General features: G+C 41.4%; 1 protein-coding gene across 1 annotated transcript in view; it reads right to left on the minus strand.

The window, feature by feature from the left end:
* Positions 1-4,489: 4,489 nt before the first annotated feature.
* The window catches only part of MTHFD1L (methylenetetrahydrofolate dehydrogenase (NADP+ dependent) 1 like), a 156,109-nt gene continuing 139,990 nt past the window's right edge, over positions 4,490-20,608 (minus strand). The window contains exons 27-28 of the mRNA XM_086625171.1: positions 8,540-8,648; positions 4,490-4,613 (exon numbers count right to left, since the gene is read on the minus strand). Coding sequence (XP_086481297.1) covers positions 8,559-8,648 — 90 coding nt within the window. The 3' untranslated portion in view covers positions 4,490-4,613; positions 8,540-8,558. The remainder of the gene's footprint in view (positions 4,614-8,539; positions 8,649-20,608) is intronic.

Below are 20,608 nucleotides of genomic sequence, written 5' to 3' on the forward strand. Positions count from 1 at the left end.
CTGAAAACCTGAAAGTCTTCTCTGGCATTAGGAATCTAACTTTGACCAGATGTTGATGGTAATTGAGTTGCAATACCATGATGGGAATTGCCCAGTGGGAAACAACCTAGCTTTTAAAATGTTGTAACTTAAACCTGGATTCAGTGTATTGCATAAAAGTGAGCATGACTTTTATTTGATAGATCCTCTTTTTTGTTAGTACTCTGTGAAGAAAAGTTCTTATGGTCCCTATAGCATGTGTATTTCAGCTCTGCATGCTTCCCCATCACTAACTTTTTTACTAGCTTCACGGTTCACAGGTGTGCAGTAGAGTTTACCTTGGAAGGGACCCAGAGACAACCCAATGCAGAGCTGATTTAAAAAGGTTCTTCAGGGTCTTGTCCAGTTGGGCCTACGCTGGCATATAGCAGACCAGCTCTTCCCAGTCATTACTTAAAGTTTAAGTTAAAAAGTTTACTTGGGAAGCGAATATTGAAGATTTTTACATAAAAACTGCATGCACAAATACATACTCCCTCATGCTTGTGTGTATGTAATATATTACCCTCAAGTGCATGGAGCAGGGAACTAATATTATGACCACACTCGTGGAAATATTTGCATTTAGCTTACTTCACATAAACACTCTGGCCTTAAACCCGGTGTATGGTAACATATATAGCACAGCATTCCTGCTCTCAAGACAAATGCTGAAGGGGCTTTCGGTGTTTCCATTTCAACCCTCTCAAGCAGGGGGTCCTAGCTTGGCCTTAAAATTTTTCTCTGAATTATTTTCTCTAAAAAATATTCTATGAAAAACTGCATGTTAAAAAGAGTGGAAGTGGCCACCCTCTCTCACCACCCCAACAATTCAGTGGAGGGGTGAGTCTGGACATGCCTCCCAAGCTTGCTCTGGCTGGCTGCGTGGTCCATCAGCAGGGCAGACCCAGGTACCACTGAAGCACAAACCTAGTGCTTGAGGCCCGTTACGTATGGGTAAGTTCCTCTCTGAAACACTGCAGAGAAGCTGAAAAGAAGTTTGGAAATCTAGCCATGAGAAGCATGCTGAAAACCCAGTACTAATCCAAATCATATGGTTAAGATTTCACTTAGCTATTTAGAAAATAGGAGCAATGTCCAGCATGTGCCTGAAATGGGAGATTTCTTCCCCCACTCCCCTCCCGCTTCCTCATTTTATTTATTCTTGCTCCTGGGATGCTTTCTGCTGTGTTACGGTCCGGCTGATTTAACACCCATAGTCCTGAAGCTTTTGCATCACTTATATTTAAGTCCCACCCCCAGAAGCTCACAGATACATACTCCTGTACCTGATACTGCTTCACACAAATCCAGCTGCCAGCTGAGAAGTGGAAAGCGTCCAACTGACCCTTGCATCTGATCCGGCCTTTCATGCCAAGGACCAAAGGCAACAGCAAGATATTTCGGGCCCAGGACAGGATGTTAACCTGGTGTGTCCTTCCCCAAACACAAACCAACTTCAAAAAGGACTGTACTGATGGAAAAGATTCTGTGGACGACCCTCCGGTGCATGGACCTTTGTGACAACAGCCAGGGACCAAAGGCATTCCTGCCTTCCCGGGACCCAGGAAAGAGCCCCAAGCCTTGCTTGCATCTGGCACTCAACCAGGACATGGATGAGCTACCCTCCTTCCTCGGTGTGGCTGTGTTTAGCTGGAGACAGGAGCACGACAAGACTAAGTGGCTTATGAGGAACAAAAAAAAAGATCACTATGTATATAGACAAGATGGTAGATAGAGAGAGAACAATATTAAATAATGGATGTACTTGAGACAGGCACCACTTGTGCAAAATGAACATCAGCACACACATACATTTTATTTTCATGTTCATGGCAACCGAAATTCTGGGATTTTGAATTTTAAAATACAAATGAAGAAACTCTTATGTAGTCTGAAGTATTTCAATGTCATTACAGAAGTAGTTCAGCAGTAGCAATAACAAAGTATTCGGTCACTACAAAAAGCAGATCTTCTGATAATAAGCAACCATATGGTTGTTAACCCACTTTAGCGAATGCAGGGATAAGCACGGCAAGCTGCCTTACAAAGCTGTGGTTCTGCCATGTCACAAAATTGCTCAGAGCAGATGCAAAGGCAGCAGGTCCCATACCTGCAATTGCATCCATGGAACAACAAGTGACACACCTACCAATAACACCTTAAAAAGTTTTAATTTTAAACCCTAAATGGGGTGGGAGAAAAGCTAGGACAAAAGATGACAGGGTCATTCCAGCTTTCCTTGCATTACTGAAGCTATCAAACCAACATAACAAATCCTGTTCTACATGACAGTAGAAAAATTACAGGACGTTTGTCAACTCTCAACTAATTGAGCTGGAATGGTGTTTCAGGAAGAGACTGATGGGTCAGATAAACAGTTCGAGCATGTGTGGCCTGAAGGGACAATATGGAGACTACACTACAGGAGGTGTGTGGGTATCAAGCAGCAGTTTGAAATGACTTGTAAAACTTGTTGCTTAGACACCCCTATCCATGTGGAAGCTTCACAGGTGGCCAGCCTGTGCCACACTTAGTACCCCACACTGCATGGAGATAGGTCCAACGCACCTGCAGGGGAACCACAGTGACTGGTAGGAAGGCACGGTTATGGTTTTCTGAATTTCTCTGGACAAGACAGAGGGAAAACCTTATTTATTTTTCTTGTAAGGACACTACTAGGAAAAGTATGGCTGGAAACCACACTTATTTTCTTCCAAAAGTCTTTGGCTATTTCTATGCTAGATAGCTCAGTGTGTGCAAGACTAAATTAGAACATTGCGTTGTGTATGAATAGCATGGTTGTATTTTGTGGCACAATTTAATAGAAAATATCAGAAATCTGTCTCCCTAGCACCTGCGAGAGTCAGACTTGAATCTTACTTTCTACTGATCGTGTTTGTCCTGCCCCAGTGTAATTAAAGCATTCACAATCTAGGCTGTTATGAGCTCTATCGTTTAATCAGGCTAAAATATCAAATAGTTCTATTCTTTATGTTTAAATTTATCTTCACAGCAATCCCCACAGTGCTGGGGGACCATGCTATGAATAGAACAGTCCTGAAATGCAGTGAACAGACATTTCCGTGCTACTCCAGGGAAGGCACAGATAATTATTTTAATTGTCCCCAGTTTGCTCTTCTGTCCATAATTATAGTTTTGAGTTTATAAATAACGAAGCACGATTTAAAAAACCAAAACAAAGCCCTCAATTACAACACAGTTCCTGAGATAATTAAGTCTCCAAATGTGGCTGTGTAGAAGGGAACCAAAACTACATTGCAGAAGCCCATAACACACAGATGTGCGTAAGCGGGGCAAAGCGACAGGATGGAAAACGTCACCAGGAAAATAAACTCTCTCATCATTATTTCATGGCTTTTTACCTAAAAACACAATGGCCTATTGTCTCGATTCAACCTATTGTTATGTAGCATTTTTTGTTGTTGAAGGAATCAACAATCAGTCAGTGAGAGTTTCCTGAGGAGCAGCAGCTTGAAAAGCTAAATGTAGTATCCTGTGCCTAAGGCTTGTTTTGTTGCACATTTAGGAAAAAAACGGACAAGGTAAGCTACTGAGGTAAATTAAAGCACACAATTTAGGATTTACCCTGTTTGAATACCCTCTTCAAACAGAAACACACTCCAGTTTTACAAGTATGGTGGTTAAACCCCGCAAAACAAAGCAGAACAAAGCTCTGCCCTGTTGCATCCTCGTTTGATGGACATTCCCCTGTTGTTACCGGGCGTTGCATGCTGCCAGGGACAGGACAAGAAAAACTCTAGGTCGGGAGCCAGCACAGCAGGAGGCTTCATTAGCCATGAACAGGAGCAAAACAGGGTTTCCAAAGGAGCAGTGCCCTCTGAACAACCAGCTTCACCACAACAAGCACATAATCAGCTGGACAGCCTGTAACATATGCTTTGGATAAAGAGAGACCTATGGATATGAGACAGCTATGGCTTAAGCGTTTCGAAAGATCTTTGCCCAACAAGGAAACAAATTATATATTAAAAACCTTTTACAAAATACATGCTCTGTTCTTTCTCTGCATAATATCTTCCTTGCTTGAAGCTTGGCTGTTGCCCAAACGCATCCAGAGCAACACTTGATGATAACTCAAAAATGTGCAGTTAATCCATGTGTAGTTTCAGCTCCCGAATGCCAGGAGCGAAAGCATATTTTTCAGAGAGAAATAGGCTTGATCACACAGTATGATAATGTTTACGCAAGTTTTTAGATGACCAAGATAAGGGAAATACTTCTGGAAAGTCTTCTGAGAAAAGATGAAAACTCCAAGGTGAAAAATTTCTCTCTTTTTCAATGTTGTTTTATCCACAAACAAGCATAAGCCCCAGTAGAGAGCTTCCTGCACTACAGCAAGAAAAACTTTAGCTTGCTTTTCCTCTCTTTTTTTTTTCTCCCCAACCTAACAGCTATATTTCATCATAAAAACTAGTTTGAAGAAAGAGTAAACTTTTGCTCTTTGGTCTATCTTGACATTCCTCCAGAGACAGATAACAGAATATTTCAGATTCGTTTTTGTCTCCTACTTGCAGGAAACAGGAAAGATGCAGCTCTTAATTTCCAGGCTTCTGAAATGAGAAAGATTAAGAATTTATATGCTGAAACAAGACATCTTTGCTTTAAAGAAAAAAAAAAAAAATCACAAACTAAAGGCAGTGTTTTAGTGAAATTGGATATTTTTGCCTTAACCATAACAAACAAAAACGTTCAGTTGTGTCACATGCACCTCCCATTTATTATCTGTGTAACCCTACTACATGAGAACCAAAAATCTGTACTCATATTCCAGTATGATATGGACTTTAGACTGTACATTATTGCAGTAATTGCTGCTGACTGAAACCCAATACTGTGGAATGAGACCAAAAGAAGTCATTTTTTTGTTTCATAGGATCAATTTTGTGGGTGCAAAGGAAAGGTCTTCAAACACCTTCTATCCATATCTGAATGAAGATGAAAACATCCAACAGATAGTTCGCAATTTTAGGACATCAGTTTTGGTGTCCTCCTCTCATGGGCTTCTGTATGGCCATGAAGGTGCTCACAGTCAGAGCTCTGGGATTCCTCTCACATTCAGAAAAGATCTTGAGGGTGGGAAAATACCTGTGCTGTGTGTTACAGTCACTCTGATGCTCTGCCAGTTTTGAAGACGAGACGAGCACAAGAATATGTCTGCAACTGTGGACAGCCATGGCCTTACTAAGTCACAACCAACCAAGGAGAACAACCATCCCCCACCATCCACCCAGATACCCAAAGCCAAACTGGCACAGTAAGAGCAGGCACCTGCTGCTGCTGATTAAATTAGAGGGAACCTTAGAGCTCACGAGGGTCCTTAACAGACTTTACTTTTGCAGAGTGGGTCAGGTTCATAAACTTCCCTCACTGTGCAAATAATACTTTTTTTTTAAAAAAAAATATTTCTTCCTGCTGGCAGACTTGTCTCCATTTAAATCTTATTCTGACTGGTGCTCTACAGATACCTCCTAAGGAAACAATTTCAACTTTCTTAATGTATGAGCTGGGCAGTATAATTTAAATAGGGTAGTGGCCAATGACGAAGAACTAGCCAGATTCCTTTGGGTTCATTTCCAGACATTAATGTTTCAATTTTTTAACAGAGCACATTGCTCCTACAGAGAAACTGTAATATTTTATGTTCCTTGTACTAGCTATTTGTAAACAGAAAAAAACAGAGCTAACTTTTTCGAGAAAGTTTTTGCTTGTATGACTTTTTAGAGTATATTCTAATGACCGGTATTCTGCAACTTTTCGTGAGAACAATCATCTGCTTCATTAACGCAGTGAAGCAGTGGAGAAAAAATCAGAGAGGCTAATGACATCCAGCATTTCAGCTCAGTAGGAGCCCCACACAGCCACCCTAGCAGCAGGAACTTTAGCCTGTATCTCTTTCACAAGTTTCATGAAGCTGTGCCTTGCAGAGGAGGATATAAACTGCACACTAAAACAACTGTTTTCAGCTCTGCACGCGTGTTTATAATGAAACATCTGCAGCTCTTCTGCAAATCTCTAAATATTTTTCAATTACCACATCTTAAAAATTTGAATCAGTCCTAATGAGCTGGCACAATATCATATTACTAGAAATTTTATGTTGCACACTAAAACCCTAAGAAAATAATTCAAACTAAGGTGGTGGTGGGGAAATCCCTTGATCTCAAAGAGTAGTGTCAGGTACGGTGTGCGTTCACTTCAGTGAATGTGTGAAAGCAAAGAATAATACTGAACTACTCTACAGAGAGTTGGGAGTAAAAAGTATATGGGAATATTGTTTCTCTCTTTATCCAAAATGAGAGATGTACAAATCAAGCACATGAATCAGATAAATTTTAGAGCTGATGAACACCGACTACTTCGTGTGGTGCTCACTGGGTATTAAAATATTCTCAAGGTGTTTATTTAGATTGTTAGAGGTAGAAACACAGGTGAATACGTCCCTATATTGATGAAAAATATATATAATCAAGCTGGTTTTTTTCTTTAAAAGGTTTCAACTTAGTAAATCATTCATCTGTATGATGTCACCAATACCTCCATAGTGAAATTAAAATAATTTATTAACAGTTGGATATATACACTACTTCCTACCTGACTATTAAGTTTTTGTGACTTCGTTAGCATTTGTTTTCACATCTGAGAAAACACCATCACTACTAAAAGCCAAGTTTAACATTTTCATTTCAGGCACAACTTCAAATGAAAGACCTTCACAGTTGGAATGGAATACTTCATCTGCTTAATTATTGTTGTTCTTCAAAACTCACCGATCCACGGTTTGGATGGATTTGTGTAAAACCAGGCAGTAAATGCCCGATTAAGCAGTCTATGTGAATCTGCATATAGATTTCACATCAAGATTCTAGAGTCATTTCGAATGATTCAGAAGTAATTACATGACTGACACATGATGAATCAATATGTATGCATGAAGCCATCAAACACATAATGCGTATCAGTAACAGAAATGGGATATATGCCAAGAAGTGGTATGTATAACACTACCCAGCAACAAACAGTCAGTGATGGTTTGCATATAAGCTTGTAATTACTTGTGCACGCTGGTTCACTGTCAAGCTAACCGCTTTTTACTTGTCTTGCCTGGTACACACGAAATGGCAGAATCTGCTCTCACCAGATGTTATGTGAATGCTGTGACATTCAAGTACGGGCAAGTGAACAGTTAATTAAGTCTGAACAGTGATCTCGTCGAGTCGTGCAAACCTCTCCCCTCCTCCAAACAATCCGTCAAAACACAGAAACAGAAAACGAACGCCGGTTCTCTCAAACCAGAGTAGGCAAGGGTTGCTAGAGCAGGGCTGAAGAGCCTGGGCACAACCACCTCAAAGCTGTGGCTGATCTGAGGTCCCATCACAGCCCTATTAGCTCATAGTAATATTCTTCTTCTGTGTAAAAGTAACCGTTTTACTCTCCAGATCAATTTATTGGGGGAAGGGAGAGAGTGATGAGCGGAGAGAGTCCCACCACAGATGCACGTGGTTTGTTTCAGTCAGGGTTACATCCTCTCTTACTCCACTTACTATGTTACAAGGTTAAAACGGAGTAGCATGGGATATTTTCATAACAACTGGGATCTTTAAGTGAGGAACGTGCTACACAAAATTAAAGCAGGACGCCAAGAAGACTAAGTGCTTAGAGAAGAAGAGGAGATGGTGAGGGAACTGCAGCCTTCAAGGAAAAGGGAGAGAACCCAGCATGAAAAACAGACAGGCTAACAGGAAAGATTTGTGTTCCTGAAATACTTATTACCATTTGAGAGAGATGACAGCAATCAGGAAAAAACAACATGAAAAAAGAGAGCAAAGCTCACAAACAAGCTGAGAAACATGTCCCCTGATATCTAGGTAATGACAGAAACACACTGCCACACGAGTCGTATCAAAGATGAACTAGACTATCTCTTTTGAGCTGAGTAACATGACGTGATTTCTTCAGACTGACTTTCTCCATAGCCAAGAGCGGTACAGTTGCAGAGTCAACTCCTCCTCATGCCAAACTGACAGAGCCAGGAAATCCAAAAGGTACCATCAGTGTACACCAGCAAAGTACGCGCAAAATGAGGGTGGTGAAACACTGGAACAGGCTGCCCAGAGGAGATGTGGATGCCCCATCCCTGGAGGTATTCAAGACCAGGTTGGATGAAGTTTTGAGCAACCTGATCTAGTGGAAGGTGTCCCTGCCTGTGGCAGGGGGGTTGGAACTAGATGATCTTTAAGGTCCTTTCCAACCCTAACCGTTCTATGATTCTATTATTCCATGAAAGTGTCATTCAGCAAACGAGAAACCCATGTGATAAAGTGCATATTACGAAATATTCCCCCAAATCTCCCCAAATTGTGTGAAGTCCTCAATGAAACTAGGGCCTAGATAAACTCCTAAAAATCTTTTTTATATGCATACTAGAGATAAACATCCTCCTCTAAGTTGGAAAGGAAAACAAAGGCTATTGACTGACCTGAATTTGGACGCCACTCTCAAAATAATCCTTTCACTTGCTCTGTGATGGGATCAAGGTCAATGTCATAGAAGCATGGCCTCGTGGGCAGTCCTGGCATGGTGCTCATCTGTGGAAACAATAAAACAAAGTTATACTCCTGCACCTGTAAGCAGATAATCACTCCACCCAAGTAAACCTTAGATTAAGAGAAAGGCTGGATTGTTCATCATGGATTCAACCACAGATGCGATCTTCACCACGTTTTTTGTTTCTGTTAAAAATGTCAAGCTGTGATGGTTCGATGTGGGGTGGTTCTGGTGTCAGGAAGAGGAGATTTGTTCCCTGTGACTTCCCTGGTTTTGGAACCGGGTCATACCCGGTTCTGGCCACCAGATCGAACTCCTAGCCCACTTGTGGTTGAGCCAATCAGCTTAAATAGGCCAATTGCCCTATTTAAGTCAGGACAAAGGAACCGGAAAAGGTGCTTTGCCCAGGAGTGAGGAGAGAAGGGAGGAGGGCACTGCCCCCACTCCCTGGCTCCCGGCCGGGCTGCTGCCTACGTTGGGCCGGCACCACCCACTGAGGATGGTGGTGGTGGAGCCGCTTGGGGAACTCGGGGAGCGCCCTGCTCCTGGGGTGCCCACCGGGCCGAGTTCACCCAGAGAGGACTGAGATCTGAGAGAAATGGCCACACTGACACCAGGTCAGTGAAGATGGAACGGGACGAGGTGTGCTGGAGCTGTTTCCCCTGCAACCGGTGGCGAGACAACAGGCAGCCCCCCTGCAGCAAGGACGGACTCGGTGGAGCAGAGATCCACTCGCAGCCCGTGAAGAAGCCCACGTCGGAGAAGAGATGCCTGAGCCTGAGGATGGTTGTGAAGCATGGGCACAACAAGGTAAAGAGACATCTAGAGTTCGTGGGATGAACCACGCTGGAGCAAGTGGCAACAACTCCCTAAGAATCCGAGACTGTGGTAAAGCCTGCACTGGAGCAATCCGATGGGGAAGGTTTGTATCCTGAGGGTAGGACTCATGCTGGAGAAGTTTGTGGATTTTCCTCATGAGTAGGGGATCCACTGGAGCAAGGGAAAATGGTGTAAGGACTCCTCTTCCTTTAAGAGAGGAGCGGCAGTAACAACATGGGATGAACTGACCTGCACTCCCCCGTTCCCTGTCCCCCTGCGCCGCTGGCAGGGAGGTAGAGCCGGGAAGAAAAGGAAAGGGGGGTGGGGAGGTGTTGTTTTTACGATCTGGCTTTGTGTCTTTTTATCCTCTCAAGTAATTGGTTTTGTTTCCCTTTGTCCTTTTAAGTAACTTTTAATAAATTGCTTTGCTTTAAGAAAACTGAGTCTGTTTTGCCTGGGACCATGGTTGGTGGGTGCTCCTTCTCTGTTCTTATCTCGACCCTCAGTCCTTTTATTATATTTTTCTCCTCTCCATTTCACTGGGGAAGGAGTGAGAGAGCGGCTGTGTGGAGTTTAGTTGCCAGGTCGGCCTAAACCACGACATAAGCTCAGTACTTTTTTGATTTGTTTTTAAGTGTACGCTTCTAAAAGACAAGAAAGAGAAAATAAAAGCCAATAAACACAGGCTAGCACAGTAACCTAAGAATAAACTCCTTAACAAAATAAAGACACTTTGGGACTTATTTGTTACTCAGAATATTTATCCAGAACATTTATCCATTTATATCTACTGGGGAAAATCACATAGCAAAGGGCAAGGACATAATTGCCCAAATTCACCTGTTGAATTCACCTCTCCCACAGAAAACCAGAATATAGGAGCAGAATTAATCACAACTGATTACTTAATGCAAGGAACAAATTGAAATAGTTCTACTAAACACACATGCTTTACAGTTGAATTCTAATTTAGTAGTTAGAATTAGCAGGTTGACATATGAAAGTAAAGCAACCTAATTATCTCAAACTATACATAATTAAGATCCTGATCTAGCATAAGACAGCAGCATCTGCATACTTTTAAACATGTAAATAGTTTCATGGACTTAAATTACACACTTAACTACAGCTCTGCTCATGCTACTTATACTGTTATTTACAATTGGCATTTTAGCAGCAACTAAAAACACATGGGTGACATGGAAATCTTGAGGTGCTGGTCCACAATAGCTTAAGCTACTTTAAATCAGATGTACCCCAGCTTCTCACCTCCCCTGACTCATGACTCCCCCATTCTCCCTTGCAAAGGAGATGTTTGGAGAGCAGGTTCAGCAGAACAATGCTATTTTTCCATCTGCTTAATTTTCTCCTGTTTCAACACTTGAGCCAGGAGAGCCTTCCCCGGCCCCAGTGCCAGCACTGGCAGAGGGCAAAGGCTGCGACCATGGGGCAGTTTTAAGGCAGGATCAGTTTGGATTAACCTGAACCACTTTGGATTCACACCCTAAGTCTTCCTAAGATGACAGTTAGAAGCCTTCAATATCTCACTACATTTCCACTAATTTAAGGCCCTCTAAAAATAGCATTTGGGCTTAAAGACTCCATAAACACTTTCGATATCTTAACCTCAGAGGTGGAGGATGGTCCTGCTATATTAGGTCCTATATTAATACCCAAAGAGGTGAAAGACTTTACAATCTCTGGAAACAAACCTGGAGTTCAAATTAGCTCGACTGTTTGTTGGCTAAGAGCCTTTAAACATTAAAACTTATTTAATAGATGCTAGATTTTGAGCAACAAAATTTTAGCTGGGGTAAGCCAGCAGAGCTCATTAAAGTTGGTGGTTAATCTGACTCCAGGAGGTAACCTTCAAACATGGCTGTGCAGAAAAAAAACCTACACTGGCTTGAGTACCAGAGACACTCCAAACACAATAACCTAAGGAAAGGGTCAGATTAGGGCATGTTTTCATGATGTGAACTGAAACCTATTGCTGAAAGGGGGCAGTTTCACCCTGTGAACCCCCGGGATCTTTTCCCCTTGGAGCTGGCTCTGACACTCATCTTACTGCAACCAACCTCATTCAACACACTGAACGGATGAAAACATACGTTTTTGTGGCCAGGGTTGGTCAGCTGATGAATTAAACCTGCTTACTGCATGGCCAGATCACCACCAGCCCACCGGCTGCAGGGGAGCAGCCAGAGCACGCCGTGGCCACCCATCACCTCCCAGCAGAGAACACAGGGCTGGGCGGCTTCCTCCCTCCGTCCTCTCTAATTCCCTAAGGAGCACAGCTCAGCTATGGTGTTTTCTCTGGCCAAAGGCAAGCTCGAACAGGCTAATTGGTCTCAAAAGAGGAAAAATACATGACCGCTGTCCTGGCTTCTCTGCAGAGCGAGATTTACAGGCGCCCCTGGGGCTGGAGCAGGCTGTATTTCTTTACGTCAACCTGTTCTGCTGCATATTCAGTGATGGAGTCAGCATCTCCCTTATGCTTCAGCTTTGCTCTGAATGCTTGTGTAATGTTTCCATCGTGAGAATATAAGCAAACTGCAAGATCTCTCTCTCACAGTCCCATTTACTCCGGAGAGCTCTGCTGCCATTTCAGAGATTAATCCTATGTTGGGAAATGAGAAAGGAGCTCAGGGAGATAAGTACTGGTGCGGCCAGCATCTCACTTGAGATCTAGCTCTGAGAAAAAACAATGCAACAAGCTCTTCCAGTGGACTCAGTACATTTCCTCTGCTTTTAAATATAGTCCTTCCTGATCTTTTGTTATTGCGTGCAGTGGGGTTAGAAGACAAAACTGTCAGTTTGCATTGACCAAACCGTGCCACTGATTGCATGACATCACTTTATTGGCTGACATTGCCTCGGCATCTTAGCCGAGTACGACAACACCTTGTTACTATTCTTTATCTGTTGGCCACACTAGTTGGGCTACTGCATCATTAGAGTTACGGAATTATTTTCTGTCTCAGATTCATCTCAGCTTATGAGTTAATGCTTGACCAGAAACTGCTTTAATGAATTACATTTTGCTGGGAGGGGAGCGAACAAATTGCCAAAGACAACTTTCTGCTTACTCTGTGTATGACAGTTCTGTATCTGAAAGTGAACTCCCAAATTCCAGGTGTCCCCCGCGCCCCTTTTTTTATTTTAATATATCTACAAGTTTGGCCAGTCTTCGTTTTCCCTGTACAATAAAAACAAGAATCAGTTTAGGGGAGTTTTTCCTTATGTTTTTAAAAGAAATGTTAAAACTAAGTCCTGCATGTGTGTTTAGGGTTTGTTTTTTCTTTTCGTAGGCCCAGTTCTACACTGAGGTAACTCCACTGTATTAACTAATGGAAATCTATTACATCTATAAAATATGACTATCAAAACAGTTTATTGCCAGTTCAGGGAATACAACTATTCTCATATTGAAAATTTAAGTCAGAAAAAGGGAATGAGTTCATCTGAATTAAAATTACTGCTGCGTAAAATGAAGTATAAGGCAAGAATAGCACAGAGGGAACATTTTGGGACAAATACCTATGTGAAATACAGAGGGAAAATAAAACACGTCCTATCATTTTCCCCATGGCCCAGACTTCCAAACAGGTAAAGCCATGTAGATTTACGATCATTTCTTTCCGCTCTTACTATTTGGACACACAGAGGTAGCATGCAGCAGAATCTATCCCTTTTTCATTACTTCAAGGTCAATAGGAGGAGACGGCTGGCTGGCTGAGGAGATTACTACCGATTATTCCCTCGCCAGTCCTCCATTTCTTTCCTGCAGCCAAAAAGGCAGGGGAGAAAAGAGGGCTCAGTCAGCTGCGAGGCTGAATTGTGGCTTCAGCTGACCGGCTTTCCACATGGCTGCGGGCTCCGAATGATCCTTTTCCCTCTTGCTGTTTTCCATGATGCTGAACGAAGACATTAACGAGCGAGTTCACAGGCTGGCCATAACCCCAGCAGGCACGACACAGAAGCCTCCCTCTCCCTGCCCTAAGTAACCACAGCATAGATTTTTGTGCATGGAGAGGGGGATGCTCACCTGCCCCCCAGCTGCAGCACATGCCGTACCTGCACAGCAGCTGGCAGACCACCTCCACCTCTCCAAGGCTTTCTGAGATAACTACTTACTAAAAGTAGTTCATTTCTAACACTTGAAAAAAGGAGAATGAACAATGAAAAAGAAAATATGCCTAAACCATAAATCACTTTGGTAATTAGCAGGTACACACAGCATGAAAAAACCCACAGAAATTTACAGTCGTACAGCAGTTTGCCAGGTTTCTCATACAATACACACCTCCTATACACTGCAGGGAGATCTGCACAGCTCTCCACTCTAATAAAAGGCCATTTGGGTTACAGATTGGTAGCTATGCAACACCACACAGCGTGGCTGTGAGAAAAGAGCAGGGTAAGAAGCAGGGAATGACAACACATTATCCACTTAAGACTACAAACTGAATTTAGGTAGCCAAAATAATCCGTACTTAATTTGACCAAAACACTTACTATTGAACCTCCCCTGGGAGAAGGAATATATAAGGCATTAAGTTTGCACCTTAAGACTTAACACGATTCATATGAATGCTTTATGTGGTGGAAAAAAAAAAAGTTTTTACAAAGAATTCATCCGGCTGCTGCCCAAAATATATCATTTAGGAATTAATAGCAACTAGTTTTGTAAGAGCTCACTGGAATCAATCACTTTCTTTGCAAACTGTGCAACTGTCTACACATCCGTGAGAACAAATCCACTGCAGAAAGACAATGTGAAAAATACAATGCCTATTTATTACTATGGCACTGTGTGTTTAGTGGGCAAAAGCATCAAGTCTTACAGTCAGCTATCCTGAGGATCGTTTATGCTCCTGGAAGCTCAACTGGTGGAAGACAAAATACAATTTTAGGTAAGAAACTCTGAAGGCTACTGTTATTTATACTAGACATTTATGATCTTCCAGAAGTTTACTTACATAACTAAACAAAAAAACCATAAGGAGCTTCCTTACAAAAGGAGGATGCCACTTAGTTTTAAGGAAGCTGTATGAAAGTGCTGTTGCACACCCTCTTCAAGTTGAGCTTCACTGGAGTTTCATTTAAATTACAGTTACATGTTGACTTGTAATTTTAGTTGGCCATAAGGTCTACATAACAGTTGCACAGTCAAGCACTAAGACTATGCTAGCCAGGTTTGTTAGGGTCCCAAGAGAAATGATGCTGCTTAGCTTCCTTTCTTATCATACAAATGCCTATCGGTGGTTGACATATCCTGCTTTTTACTTCAAGTGTCTATATATACATATGTATCTCTATCTATATACTTTTTTCATTTATCTATATTGAAAATCCTAATAGAACCTAAGATCACCTTAACTGGGTTAGCAAAATGGCATGATTTGCAAAACATTTAGTCCTGAGGACTACATCCAACTCATGTTTAGTGTCTTTTTCACCCATAAGACAAGATCTGCCTGTTTTACAGGCATAGCGTGGTTTCTAAATAGGGAAAGAAAACTAGAGGAATCTGCACTTACACAAAGTAGGGAAAACAGACGATTAGAAGATACAAAAAAACCCAGCAAACAGTTTATTGAGGAAACCTCCCTGTTCTGTGGCTTCTGCAGTTAATGTTGCATTTGACAAGAAGTGCAAGTAATTCACATTATTGTATCCTTTTGTTAATTAAACAAGTTAAGACAACCCACAACCATTTCAAAATTGAAATACTGCAGAAACCAGATGTTGTTTCTCAAGAGAATGTAGCATACACGTGACTGCGGATAACTCCTCAGTAAAATCTGATGGGGTGAACTGCACATCCCATACTCCATCAGCAAGAAACAATACAAGAGGAAACTCAAGAGATTTATAAATAGTGCTATAAACCTGCATGCATTATGTTCATTGTGCCAGAATTTGTTGGAATCCTGAGGCACGGCACAAAGGAGCTACGCCTCACGGTTTCAATAACGTTTCCTAGTGTGAGTTAGAGCTCTGAAAGACAGACCCACTACCACAAATTTGCTCCCCTACAGTGCATCTGTCAGTCTCAACACACGCGAAGCTGAAAGGAAAAGCTTTCCTGCTTTCTTCTGAAGAAATCCCTCCAGGTGTCCAGCCTTGCCTGGCTTTAGGCACTCTTCATCTCCAGTGTCAGATTACTCCCACTCACACCTGTGGTGCTGGCCACGAACTGGAAGCTGGCACCAGGGGAACTGCAATCCATGGAGCGGGCAAGAGAGATTAACAGTCACCTCATTGCACTGCATGAGCGGGGAAGTGAGTGCAGATCTTATTACTGGATGCCTTAAGGTCTCTGCACTCTCCATTTTAAACCTATGCTTGGAAATTTTTCATCAGACTATCCATACAATGAGGGTAGCAGATAGGACTACAGCACTCTGAAGCAAGCAACTGTGTAAATACTTCCAGTGAGTGGTAACTTATTTCATCTTCAAACTGGACTGTCCCACACCGCACAGAGGCACTCAGTGTGCACTGAAGAGGGAAGCTACTGCACAAAAATTAGGCAGCATATCCTAAGTATCTCCAGGATTGGTTCACAGTTTGTTCCACAGAACTGGAAAATCCCCCCCACTCTGCAGAGCTGTAGAGCTCTATTGCTTCGGAGGTAGTTCATGTTTTGAATGATGGAGGAAAAAAAATGCATATGTAAATGACAGAAAAGAATAATTAAGAGAACAGAATTGTTTGTCTTAATTAAAAGAAGCACAAAAGAATGAAATGGCCAAAACAAAATATGCACCACACAGTCTACATCCCCTCATGTATTAAAGAGGGGAATGACACCATACCAAAGACCGAACTGATGCTCAAGCGACCTCTCACCACCTCTTAAAAGCAAACAAACCTCAAACTCTCACATTAGGAAAAGCAGATGCACAATGGAGACAAGTTGGGGCTTCCTTGGAAAAGTATCAACCTTTAACAAGAACTTTAAAAAGAAACTAATAAATTCAGCCTTGAAAATGGCAATGATTTCTAAAAATCTACTTTAATTGCTACATAATGCTTAAGAAAATATTATCTCATTATTTTTTATTGCCTGAAAATGACAAGGATTTCTAAAAGCAGCTCAGCAATGATAGTATCAGAGAATCATAGAATGGTTTGGGTTGGAAGGGACCTTTTTAGTCAGTGTTTAAATAATAGTTTACTTGTAAGTTTTAATGAAAATTTGCCAAACCTGATGGTAGCCAGAGGAGATAGGGAGAGTAAAGCTCATATTTCCTTCTCAGAAAATCTTTAACAAAATAGGATCTTGTTGCAATGTGTAAGAACAATCACAGTAAGAAACTCAACACATTAACAGCTTTCAAAATAATCAAAATACTGTTTGAAAAGATGCTGATGCTACCCCAAAATAAGCTGTAGTATTCCTTGCAATAAACGTCTCTGTTTCACTGGCATGATGACTGATATCAGGTGTAGAAGTTCATATGGCATCAATTATTCTATTATAATTGTCTCTCACTTTAATGTTTCCACATTCTTGGCAATTGTTCGATTTTGTGAAACGATTTACAACAACGAAATGCATGGACATCGCTCTTCTGCTATCAGCATCTGGATGAGGTTATAGAAGTACTGAATATTGATTACACAATCCTAATTGACCTTACTGCCAGGTGCTCAAGTGAGGCAGAAGTAGCTTGTGCTTCGTTACACTCTCTGAGGGATTACCGGGACCCTACAATTTTCTCATCTTGAGCGGAAATAGTCTGAATCCGAAAGTGATCTCCCAGGCACCCTAAGGAAAAAACAAAGCCCACACAACAGTCCACATCTGTCTAGTACAGCTCTTGGAGACACCTGTGGGTGCATATCCCAAAGGAAGCAGGGGACAAAAGGAATTGGTCAATGCTTGGTTGGCCAAGTTCTTGGTGAATGAGTCAGTGTGATACCACTGGAACTCAAATGTTGCTGTTAGTGACATGCTGAAGCACCAGAGACTCAGAACCAGCATTTTGCTAGTTATTAAATAAAATATTTAGGCATAGATGTAATCTGTAAAAGAATGAGCAGTTTCCCCAATTAATTACAAAATTTGTGACTCATATATGACTGCAGTTCCTCTCAGCAGAGTTATCTCAATTCATTTTCATCTTAGAATTTACAAAATCATACTTGAAGCAGAAGAAAATGGTTCCTGTAATAACAGCACAATGGGTTCAAAATTTTAAATTTTACTACAAAAATACATCTGTTTCATGCTAACTGGTGTTAGTTCAGTGTACTATTTTTTCATACTATCCACAACACAGCATGTTTCACAGGGTATTCAGACCTGTTTTCTGTCTTAGGTTAATTGATAAACAAAATACTACAAAATCAAAAGCTACAAAAACTAAACAAGGTTGTTGGTTTGGTAATGAGGAAGAGAGAAAACAGAGCTACGGATTCCAGGTGACTTGTTCCAAAACATTTCCCTCCATCCCAGCCCACTCAAATCCATTTCCAGGAGTAATTGCTCCCTTGGCCGAGGCCTACATCCTGATTTTCCTTTCCCCCTTGGGCTTTCAACAGAATCCCTGGCAGAGGATTCTTGCTCACTGCCTCTTGTACAAAATCACCTCCTCAGCCAGAAGAAATTCTTCCCTCCAGCTCACTCCTGATGTCAGAGGCTCCCAGGGCTGTTCCCATTCTTGACGAGTGTCCAACACATCAGACAGTGTTGGAAACATGCCTCTGAGGGAATAAATCCAGAGCATAAAGGCATTCCTCCTGTGCTGTTTCAGCAACAGGAGTATCCTTCTGCTTTGTCCAGTACTCAGGTCTCCTGGTGAGAAAGAGGTGTCCAAGCTGCACCAGCAGCTCAGGTTCTGCTGAAAGCAGAACAGCTTTTGTGATATTTGGGGAGGAGAGGTCTCAGGTGGACTCATCCCAGCTGCCCTGTGTTTGCTCAGGGACCGGGCGCCCTTCATTCCCTCTGAAACCTGTTTATTTTGTACCAATTGGTTCTCTAGAAGAGCCATTCCTCAAACACTGGGAGCAAGTCCCACTTTTTGCTCTTGATCTTCATTGTGCCATTTTTTTTACAAGCTTCATAACTTTCATACAAGACTTGCCTTGCTGGTCAGACAGCCTGACATGTTAACACAGGAAAGCACAGAGCCTCAATTACAGCCCAGAAACTAGAGATGGTGGCAGCAGCAGATTATGTAAAGCAAATATGTGTGCTCAACATGCAATAAACTTTACCCTTCCCAGTAAGCCATGCAAGGAAGAGCATCAGGAGCATCATCCAGTCATTTTAATGGCAAATTACAACATGGAGAAATCCCAAAAGATTGTGTAACTATAGTAGATAAAACCCACATTTAACTGCTGCCCTACTAGCCCTTTTGATTACAATTAACTGGATCCACTGACATCTGAGTAAACAAAGCACCCTAAGAAACTTCGTACCAAACAAAGATTCTGTATATGTGTGTGTGTGTATATGGGAAGAACAGCTTGTAAAGAACATAAAAGGATTATAGCAAAGGACCACTTAAAATTAATTATTTTTAATTAAATCACCAAACTGGCTTTGTCTCATTACATGATTTAACTTAATTGCCCGTGGTGACCTTCATAATACCAAAGGGTATGAAAATTTTGGAAAATACCTGAAGCAACAGAGCAACAGGAGTTGAAAAAAGTGGTAGAGATGACTATACTTTGCTAATCCCACCTGAATAGATACAATCTAGTTTTCAGTACTGAAAAACAATAAAACCTAGGATATACATTTCACAGGTGCAGTTCAACTTCCAGTCTGTAGTTATCATGGGAGATGTTGGAAAGAAGAGCCTGGGTGCTTGTCTCCAAAGAATGATCAACTGGGCTGGGCATCAACCACTATCACTGCACTGTCATCATGTGTCAACCTTGACCTGTGAGCATCTCTAATCTTGTTAGTTCGAGTTTCTACATCTACTTTCTCAAGTCACTTGTTGCTTGGATAAACAACTTTAATGATTTGCTCTTTGTAGCCCTTAACTCATATTCTTATGTGACAAACTGAAGCAAATAGGAAATAGACAACTGTAAACAAGCACGTTACAATTGTAGTAGTAATGTGATGAATGTAGTCACTTTCTAACCACACCCAATTTTGACCCATCACTCTTCAGGCAAATTACTGCTTTGATATGCTAGGTCAATGCTATCTCGGCTGCACAGAAGAATTAAAAAACTTTTCCTTTCTATTTGTTCCTAACCCAGAAGATCCAGAATGGATCCAGTTTGGCTGGACACACGGATGTGAAATTGTTAAGCTGTCTGTGTAAACCAGATATTGTCAGTCACAAATCCATCGCAGATCTCTGGCAGTACACACTGTTCAATACAGTGTGTCCTCTAAAATCATATCAGAATGTACTGCAGTTCCCTTTGACAAGGAAGCAAATAAAAAAATGAAGGATATTACCTAGATCAGCAATTTTCACCCTATAGTCTATCAAGCCACTATTTTAAGAGGTCTCCAAAAGGCTGCTAAGAAAAGTGAGCCTTGAATAACCTACGCTGGAGCTCACACTTTTCCTGGAAAAGGGAGGGGCATAGAAATGCTTTGAAAAAGGCTGAAAGCCATTGACTTGTTATGCACTACTGCCTTCAGAAGAGCCACCTTCTTTGCAAGTTTCCTGAACTGTACTAATAGCTGTAAGGTGAAAGGAAAAAATTCTAGCCGTGAATGAGTGACTTAAGTCTTTCATTGCAATACTGATTTCAAAGTTTCTCTAAGGAGATATTAAGTCCCTAATTTCTGTTCACTAAGAGAGAACCATGAGTTAACAAGCTGTCAGAAAGGAAATTAGAAAAAATTTTGTTAACTTACGGAAGGGACAATCTTTATCCTACAAATGTGTATCTTTACATAACATAACACAGATTTATATTTTTATAAACAGAATTATTTTCAAAGTCCTTACAAATATGAATTAAATACATTAAGTACATCTGGGAAATACATGAAATAAGATCTCCATTTTAAAAGGTGAGTGAGATAGGAGACAGAAAAGGTTAAATGGTTTGCCAAAAGGAGCTGAGGTGTTGCCAGGAGAACGGAACTTGAAATTGGTAACTAATTCTTATCTTAGTCTCATATAACTGAACCTCAAAAATAACTATGCTAAATAGTTACATTGCATGAAACATCTGTTTCTAT

This window comes from Tauraco erythrolophus, chromosome 2, assembly GCF_009769465.1.
Source record: "Tauraco erythrolophus isolate bTauEry1 chromosome 2, bTauEry1.pri, whole genome shotgun sequence".
Taxonomy (NCBI): domain Eukaryota; kingdom Metazoa; phylum Chordata; class Aves; order Musophagiformes; family Musophagidae; genus Tauraco; species Tauraco erythrolophus.